This window comes from Cariama cristata, unplaced genomic scaffold (assembly GCF_000690535.1).
Source record: "Cariama cristata isolate BGI_N322 unplaced genomic scaffold, ASM69053v1 scaffold1470, whole genome shotgun sequence".
Taxonomy (NCBI): Eukaryota; Metazoa; Chordata; class Aves; order Cariamiformes; family Cariamidae; genus Cariama; species Cariama cristata.
The window spans coordinates 35,319-44,392 of record NW_009593849.1 but is presented as its reverse complement, the minus strand read 5'-3'; the positions used below and the strand labels follow the sequence as shown (position 1 = coordinate 44,392).

Sequence of the window (9,074 nt, the reverse complement as noted above, 5' to 3'; positions counted from 1 at the left end):
TGGACTAAACCAAAGTGGCGTATCCCAAATTCTCCAGTCAACAAGGGGTCGTGAGACAGGAGTGATGCCGAGGAGCCTGCTTGTGCCTCGTCCTTCTGCACCCCGACGGTTTGGGCTGGGAGAGCCAGGGCCTGGCAGCTCCGGGAGGAGGAGCTGGTGCCGAAAAGAAGGGCTTAAAAAAATTCAACAAACCGAAAACAGTGGTCTGGGAAGAAGAAGAAGATTAAGATCTTGGCTGGAGGAAAGATCCTGGAAGTGAGGGCTCTGCAGGGAGATGAATGCCAGGAGATGGCGAGGACCCTCAGGCTCATTAATTAGCAGTTTTATGTCCCAGAGGAAGACAAAACCAAAACCATTTGACACAAACAGATGAGAGAACGGAATAATTTTACATACTGTCACTGGTGGAAAAGAGTTTGAGTTTTTCAATATTTTTTTTTAAAACTTTTATTTATTTTTTTAGAAAAGGAATAAACTCTGCATGGTAGAGTGTACGGTATATAATTTCAAAACAGAACAAGTGATATGGAATGGATTCTTTTCCCAAACTATTTGAAGTTGAACATAAAATCATTTGTAAATCAACACTCATTACCGTGTAAGACAAAGGAAAACAATCAACATGTTTTTTTTTGTTTGGTACAGATTTCCTCTACCACTTCAGCCTGAATTTTCCCAGGGTTGGGGAGAAAAGGGGGGCGAATCCCGCCCATTGTCCTAACCATAATTGTACTGACCAAGCTTTGTGCTCTGAGATCTAGCATCATATGGCTTTATATACCTTCCTAAGTGAACAGTGCAACATCATCACCAGCTTAAGTGTTTATTCCACATTCAAACTGTAACTGAACATCACTCTGAAACCCCTTCCCGCCCCCAAAACAACAACAAGAAGAACAACAACGAAAAGCAGAAAGTCTCCAGCAATCAGATTTCATCCCAGAAATCTGTGTAAACTGTAGATCAGGGTTGGGTAGCAGCACAGAAGACAAAAGATGTGACAGCATGATTCAATAGCGTCTCTAAAGACTACTGTAAGACTGTCATTCTTTAGTCTGCATCTTGCAATCACAATTTGCTTTTTCCCTGCAATACTATAAAGCAACATAAAAAAAAATCAGACTCAAAAGCAAAAGGTAGAAGCCTTTACGGAAAGGTAAAGCTTCTGCTTAGCCTTGAGTGGTCGCTACTAGAAACAGATCTCTGCAATCAGAAGCAAATCTTGAACGTATATACACGATTTCGGTGGAAAGGGATGCAGCCAAGGATGGAAGCCCTCCTAGCAGACCTGCAGATCGTTTTGGCTTGTAGGTCAACACCACACCACCGCCTTGTTGGGCTGAATAAACCGGCAGGGCAGCCGTAGGTGTTAGGCACGCTCCAGGCTCTTGGCTCCTCTGTTCCTTGGCTGTGTGGGGGCCTGGAGGAGGAGGAGGAGGAGGAAGCAGGAGCGCCGGCGAGGGCCCCCGTCCCCTCGCTCCACAGCCAACCGAGTGACGTGTGGGTTGCAGTGGCGTGGGGCGTTGCACCGGGGAGGTTAAGTGCACGCTTTTCTCTTTACCCCCTCCTCCCCAGTCCTGCTGGAATGTATCTAGATCAGTAATTAGATAAGTATTAATAATAACTGTAAGCTAGCATAGTCACCCTCCCCCTTAAAATGGAGGGAAAGCAACAGCATCAAACAAATTCCCGTTTGTCCTGACATGGGTAACCTTTCCAGATCCTACAGAGCAATCATACGCAGGCGTTTTTCATACTAGAAGTTAAAGGAGTCAGAGCTGGTAAAGAAACTGGATGTTTCCTGGCCTAACTGAAGGAAATAATAAAACCGATTAAAATAAGAGCGAAAGAAAGTAAGCATTAGTGTGTTTACAACCTCTGGTATGTCCCACTTCTCTACGTTCTGCTCACAAGTCCTTTCCATACTCTGAGCAAGCACTCCCAGACTTAAAGGTAAGGCTTCAGCTACAATCTCACGCTTGAGATTAGTATTTCTTTTGTATAATTGCCATAAATGTAAGTATTTGACTGTACCAGATCCGTGTGGGGCATGTCGAGGGCAAGGCTTGTTAAGTGAACCAGCACAGGAGAAGGTTGGACAGGGGTGTGATCCCACAGGATAACAGCAATTGAACGATGTCCGTAAGCATGGCATTGGCTTCGTGTGTATGGAGCATCGGGGGGCTTGGATGAAACCCTCCAGCTTTCTGGGTGTCCAGTCAGAACCAGGGAAGCTGCAAGAAGTTTTATTGTAAAACTCCAGCACTGAAATGTCTAAAGGAACTGGACCTCTAACTTCAATGGGCAGTGATTTTAGGTTTTGCACAGTCAATTCGAGTTAAAAACCGAAATTTTAATAGCTGATGCCCCTGCTGTTGGAGCCTTAAGACACCTGTTATACTGCTGAGCCCTACTCTTTTTTTTTTTTTTTAATAAAACACTGTTTTAAGATAGAGCACAATAAATGTGCTTATTACGCACTCTAACATAGAGCACAGAAATACAACACTACAGAGTGCAAGTCTAACCATCTCCACAGTGGGAAAAGTGCGAAGGTTAAAAATATGCATGTGGCTTAACACAAGATATTTTTAAAAAACATGACATGGAAATCCCATACTAATGCTTTCATCTTTATCACAAACACGACTGAAAACTTAAGGTCAGTTGCTGATCCTTCTCTCGTAGTAGTAGTAGTAGTGTAATCCTTTCAAAGGTACAATGTTGGAAAGATCAGAGAATAAAAAAACCCAAGCGTCCAAAAATGATCCCGTTTACCACGTTTCCAGTAGTTATGTTTTTCAAGAAGTAAACGCGTACGGTGACCTTGATCTTCGCCATCGGTAACTGATACACTCGGAAAGAGCTAAGCCAACCACCTGGACTGAGATCAGTTCGGTGTCGCACACGCACACACACACGGATACACACACAAACACCCCACAGGAAAAAGTGCACTTTCAATTGCTGATACAAAAATAGATTGGCACATTCTTTTTGACACAGTGAAGATATCCTCTTTAAAAGCTTTTTCACGTTAAGAAGTCCTCTTGGAAGTTGCAGCAGGTCTGTAGAAAAAGCACTATGAGAATGCACTCACGTGGGCTTCCAGGGTTTGTGTGATGGAGAGAGGGGTGGTCACGAAGGCTGCCCTTCTAATTTTTGCCTACTTTTATAGCCGTAGTCCCCACAGGTAGGGTCAGTCGCCACCCAGTTTCAGCACGTTAACCATTTACCAACAGCTCAGTCTTTCACCTGCTTTGAGAAAGTAACGAGACGTCAATTTGTTGAAGCTGAGAGTTGTTGATGCAGTGTTTCCTGCATGTTGCCGGAAAAACTGTTTTGGGGAGAGAGAGAGAGAGTGAAGTGTTAGGAGTCTGATTTTGCATTTCCAGTAGTAAGTGCGGCTCAGGAGAGCCAGGCGGGAACAGTCGGGAGCCCCTTCCCCGCGGGGCAGCCAGCGCTAGGAGTTCTGCACCAGGCGTCTGTAGTGCGGCATCACTTCGTGCTCGGGAAGGTGGAGAGCAAACTCCAAGGCCACCAGCACCGGGAACTCGAAGGCGATCAGCTCTCGCCTGTTCAGCCGGAACTTCTCTTCCAGTTTCTGCAACGATAGCCGAGGAATGGAAAGAAAAAAAAAAAAAGTCTTTGTGAATGAGGATTTGACTTTCTAGTGCTTTTTTACAGATGACATTATTCAAAACAAGCGTGCTGCTGTCATTAAACCTCTGCCCCGCTGGACTTGCATGGCTCTAGGTTTAGAAAATGAGAGCGGGACGTGTTGGACGTACTGATTCCTTACTGTGAAGGTGAACTCACAAAGCTCAGCCAGCCATGCTCTTTCTGACACGTTTGTCGTTTCACTCACTCCATATCTCCAGCAGATACATCTTCTAACCATCACCACTGCAGGAGGAGGAAACTCCCGGCTTCACGCAAACACCGAAATCACTCGTGTAATGGAAGACGCGTGTCTTGTAACTGCTCACAAACTTCCTGCGCTGCTTGAAATCACTCATTTTCCTTTCAGCATTAGACTGTGCTACAACACCCTATTGGGAAATTATTTCTGCTGCAATTAGGTACATTTGATCTTAATACCTCAGAGGCAGAAGGTGTCATCTGCAACAATTGTAAGAACAGTGAGTAACTGAAACTACTGTCCTCAAGGGGGATGAGATGCGTTTCTGCTGTAACATACTAAACCTCCCATCTGCTCTGCTGTTTTCACTGGATTTGGATGCTACAAGTAGGCAACCAGCTGTTCAGGGATATTTCCTCGTCCTGTCTTCTTCTTAGGATCGCCCTGGCTTGCTGCTTCTCTGCCCACTGGGTCTACCGAAAAGCTCAATGTATCTTAAGGATGGACCAATGTTTCAGGATAGCAAGGGAGGCCAGATCTTCTAACTCCCATCAGGTTGATTTTTTTTTTCTGCTCATTCGGAGGGCTTTCTAACAAACTGACTGTCGACCCGGCTCTGTGACTGGGACAGAAGAGCAAGAGTCCAGTCCCGTCCCCCAACCAAGTCCCCATGTCTCCTGCACTGGGCGAGCTGGTTGCAGCCAAGTACCCAGCTACCCGCCTAACTTTCTGTACCATTAAATCAGATTGGTATCTCGGTGCTTGCAAAGGATTATGGAGTAAAAGTCCCCTCTGTTAACTCTTTCCTATGGAGTGGGTGGAAGACCAAACACCCTACTCTACAAAAAACCAGTTGGGGTGAGGTGTTCTAATGGGAACACTCCTTTAGGTTCTCTTCCCAAAAGCTTAACTTGATGAACGAAATACAAACTTGGTAGTCTACTAGACTCCCTCTGAAATGAGTATCTGCATTTACCTCTCAAAGGAGAGTCCTTATTGACACTCCTGAAAACATAATTAAAAGCAAAATGAATTTCCTGAGGGTTAACTTTTGACTTGTATTGACAGAACGGTGGTCAGATACCTCTCAGACCTCGTGGTTTCTGACACCAGGGTCTTTAATCACATCAAACGAGCTTCCCATGCCTCTGCAGTGACATCGATCACTACTGCTTCCACAGAAATGTGTAACAAAAAAGGGTGTTTAGCTGGCTGTACAGCTGGAAACCTAGCGTGACCACTGACAAGCAGGCTTGCATAGACCACACACTGGCACTTCATGTAGAAGGAACACTGGAAACCTATGGATACGTACATCTATAAGATGCTTGACTTCATGTTTTCTGAGGTCGCTGCCGATTTTGGCTGCTAAAAGAACACAGGCTCCAGCACAAAGCTTTCTATTCTGCTTGTTCAGCTTCCCCTTGAGAGCGAGCTTCTCAAAGTAGACAAAGGCCATGGCCACTGTGGGCTCTTCAAAACCACATTCTTCTTGGGCAAGCTTGCGCATTTCTCTCTTCAAGCTGAGTAAAGAGACCAGACAAGTACGCTGTGAGCTGCGTTTTAAAGCATTTCTCATTTCACCCTAAGAGTCATCCTTTCAGAAATTCCTGCTTAGTCAAATGGAGGGGAAAAGGAAAACATGATTTACGGGGCAGGTGTCTTTACGCTCTGTTTTGGGGACACATTTCATGGCACAGTTTGACCTCACCCTTTCCCCTCACTGACCCAATAGATAGTTGTGTCAAACTATAAAAGCAACTGAAAAGCTTTGACATTTTTAGTAACAATATTTCACCAGAGGTCTTTAAGCTTCGTACAATTTATTTAGTAGCAAAAGCTTGATTGCTTGTGCTCTATATGCAGCTTTGCGGCTGGTTATGGTTGGTCAAACCCAAACCGACAGTCTTTCCACGTACCGCAGCATTGTCTGGTTACAGAGCAACACGACTCAGTATCCTTCTGGCCACTTCAGTCAAATGAAATTATCTTTACTTCGGTGAAGCAATAGATCTAGTCTGCTACACTGGACACAGTGAGAAAATACTACGACTGTGCTGTGAAGTTGATCACTTCTTTTGCTTCTGGCCATGCTCTCTAGACAAGGCACAAAAGTCAGCATTTCTCTTTCCTCTTTTTAAACTAAGGGCCATGAGCTTAAAGACTCCGTTGTGTTATTTTCCTGGATATTTTAGTATAGCGCATGCCCAGCTCGTATCCTCATCCCATCAGATGCTGCGTTTGACACCTGACCGGGGTGTGTTTGTACATTCCCCCATCTTGTTTACCCAGCCCACTAATCAAATCTGACTTATTCTGCACCTCGGCCGGGCACTGCTCCTGGAAGATCAATCCGTGCTGGGCTTCCCCGCATGTACAGCAGCAATTGCACTGAAATGCAAGACACCTGCAGCACGTTGCAGCCTTACCAAGCTTTGCAACGTACCTTCTTATTTTACTGAGGGTTAACTTGATGTGAGGGAACTTCTCCTTAAAGGTCTCATTCATGTCCTTCTTGAGATCTGATGGCTTCACGTAGTCTATGACCGTGGTCTGTAACACATGGACAAGAGAGAATTACTCTTTTAGTTTGTAATGGACAAGACCGCTCAATTCCCAAAAGCAAGGAATACCGAACAAGTGCCAGTCAGTCCCAATGCTTTCAGCAGAGGGGAAAATTAAGCCTGAATTAAGGCAACAATTTGTGACTGTTCCGTCAGAACAAGTGACCTGATATCTGAGATGACCGGTCAGCACAAGCCTTGAACAATATATACACCTTACTAGGATCCTCCAAGTATCGCTAAGAGTGAATTTAAGCTAAATGTGGGTGGATAAAGCCTAGCTGAGAAGTCTTGTTAAACCAAAAAAAAAGAAAAAACCACAATAACTGATTTGACGACCAGATTTTGTGTGCGTATCTCCATGGTTCTGAGACATATTGTGAGTTGCTCTCAAATTGATTCTTCAAAGGAACCGCTGGTACAAATTCTTGACTGCCAAAGCGTACGTTTGTGACGAAAAAGGTAATTAGCCGACATGGCAGGGCATTCCGTAGAGTGCAAGACAGTAATGCAGTCCTAAGTTAGGCGATAAGTGGACAAAAATACTGAGTTAGGACAACATTCAAAGGGTACAGTCTATTCCCTTTACGTCAAGCTTCCTATTCCTTTTTGTCACAACCCAAAGCATTTCCCCAAGTAGCACAGGGTCCTCCCGGGCAGTACTGCAACGCCAGCGCTCGCATCCTCCGGTGCGCAGTCTTCGTTAGGTACCATGTTGCCAAAATCCTCTGTTACCACTCACTGGGCCAAAATCTCTCAGCTGAACCACAAACCAACCTTCATTTTGGGGATGTGCCAATCCTCTTCCTGGCTTTGGCTGCTCTGTCCCTTGGACAGAAGCAGAGAAAAGTCCCAGCTTGGGCAGGCGGGGGACAACCTGGTCCCCAGGGACCCAGCTCCCAGCCAGCTTCAGGCACGGGCAGTGCGAGAGCAGCAGTCTGCAGGGCAGGGCATTCTCCTTCCAGTAAAATAACTTTTCCCTTCTAATTTCTCTTTATGATTAACCTGTATTATAGCAAAGGGCCGTTAACGCTAACCAAGAGGTGGAAAGAGGCACGCCAAACACTTGTGGCATGTTACGCCTTTCTATAAAGTGGAGCCTCGCTGTGTTATATCCTCATGGGAATCTAAATCGGTCAAAAAGACTGACTGCAGGGTTTTTCAATAATTAAAATAGTATATGGAAGGGCTTGGGGAGGAGAGAGCGTAGTGGCTCTAGAGAGCAATAGACAACTCTTATTATCCGATCATGTTCTTGTCTGGATCCAAAATGAGCATGAAGGGGAGTAAAACACCCCTAACTTCTCCTGCACTTTACTTAGGAGATATGGTACTGAAATAATTGCTAACTCTAGGAATTTAAAAGAAAGCAGAGAGCACAGCAGTATTTGAAGTAAACATATTGTAATACAGAGGAAAAAATGAACTTCTTGCCACATGTTTTCAAATGCGGGCCATTCATCTGTGTGATTTGCAGTGTGTGAACCATCATCTGTCCAGAGAAATTGCTCCCCACTACGTCCTGGCAGGTAATTCTGCTGGGCACGTCACGCCCAACAGCTGTCCTAACTATAAATGTTTGTGAGCCTCCTCCAACACAGTTACGTGTTAAGCACTAGTCCAAATTCTGCTCAATAAAGGGGTAATTTATTAAGAAATTTCAGTCCTATTAAGGAAAGCTGCCAGTTATAAGAAAACATCAAAAAGGAGAAAGCCACATCAATCCTCTTCAGCCACCCCTGCCGCCCTGCACGCGTACGGATGAGGTGGAGCGCAGGTCTGAGCAGACACCAGGTGAACACCTGGCAGTGCCACCGAGGTGAAAAATTCATACACGGTCTTGATGCTGAGGCATCGTGCTACCTTGCCTGAGTACAAGGAAAGGAGGAAAAGATGGGGAGGAGTGCCAGTTATAAGAAAACATCAAAAAGGAGAAAGCCACATCAATCCTCTTCAGCCACCCCTGCCGCCCTGCACGCGTACGGATGAGGTGGAGCGCAGGTCTGGGCAGACACCGCAGTGCCACCGAGGTGAAAAATTCATACGTGGTCTTGATGCTGAGGCATCGTGCTACCGTGCCTGAGTACAAGGAAAGGAGGAAAAGACGGGGAGGAGAAACCTTGCCCTACCCAGGATGGGAGGGAAAGGCTTCAACTGAATGTGTGGGTCTGCCTGGTTTTCGTCGTGCTGAGGTGTGGCCGTGGCTCTTTGTTGCAGACGGCTTCTCATGTGTTTCATCCCACCCTCTGAACCAGAAGAATGAGGATCTTCCCAATTACTCCTCTCCTCCCTCTCCCTGGGACGTCGCTGCCCGCCTGCCTACTCCTTGGGTTTGTTGCCAGAGGATCATCAGCAAGTTGAGTGCTCTGACACACAGATAGGCTGGGAGTTTCATGTGTTATTAAGAGGGTTCCTCTTAGTACTGCTATTGAAACAAACCACAAAACATAATTTAGACCAGTGCCATCTGCTACCCAAAGTACAGGACCATCGGTCCGTGCTGCTCTTACTTAGAGTTAAGAGACACTGAGCACATAAAGGTTACTCCCTATGAAATCCAAAGAGGATTTTAGTTACTACCAGCATTTTTTGGTTGTCTTGGGCAATCCTAGAAAAAGTGAGCTCAGTGTTACTGTGCAAAGCTACAC

At 45.6% G+C, this 9,074-nt stretch overlaps 1 protein-coding gene across 1 annotated transcript in view; it reads right to left on the bottom strand.

The window, feature by feature from the left end:
* Nucleotides 1-2,825: 2,825 nt before the first annotated feature.
* The window catches only part of CABLES1 (Cdk5 and Abl enzyme substrate 1), a 35,930-nt gene continuing 29,681 nt past the window's right edge, over nt 2,826-9,074 (bottom strand). The window contains exons 7-9 of the mRNA XM_009695632.1: nt 6,309-6,415; nt 5,178-5,385; nt 2,826-3,604 (exon numbers count right to left, since the gene is read on the bottom strand). Of these exons, the coding sequence (XP_009693934.1) occupies nt 3,464-3,604; nt 5,178-5,385; nt 6,309-6,415 (456 nt within the window). The 3' untranslated portion in view covers nt 2,826-3,463. The remainder of the gene's footprint in view (nt 3,605-5,177; nt 5,386-6,308; nt 6,416-9,074) is intronic.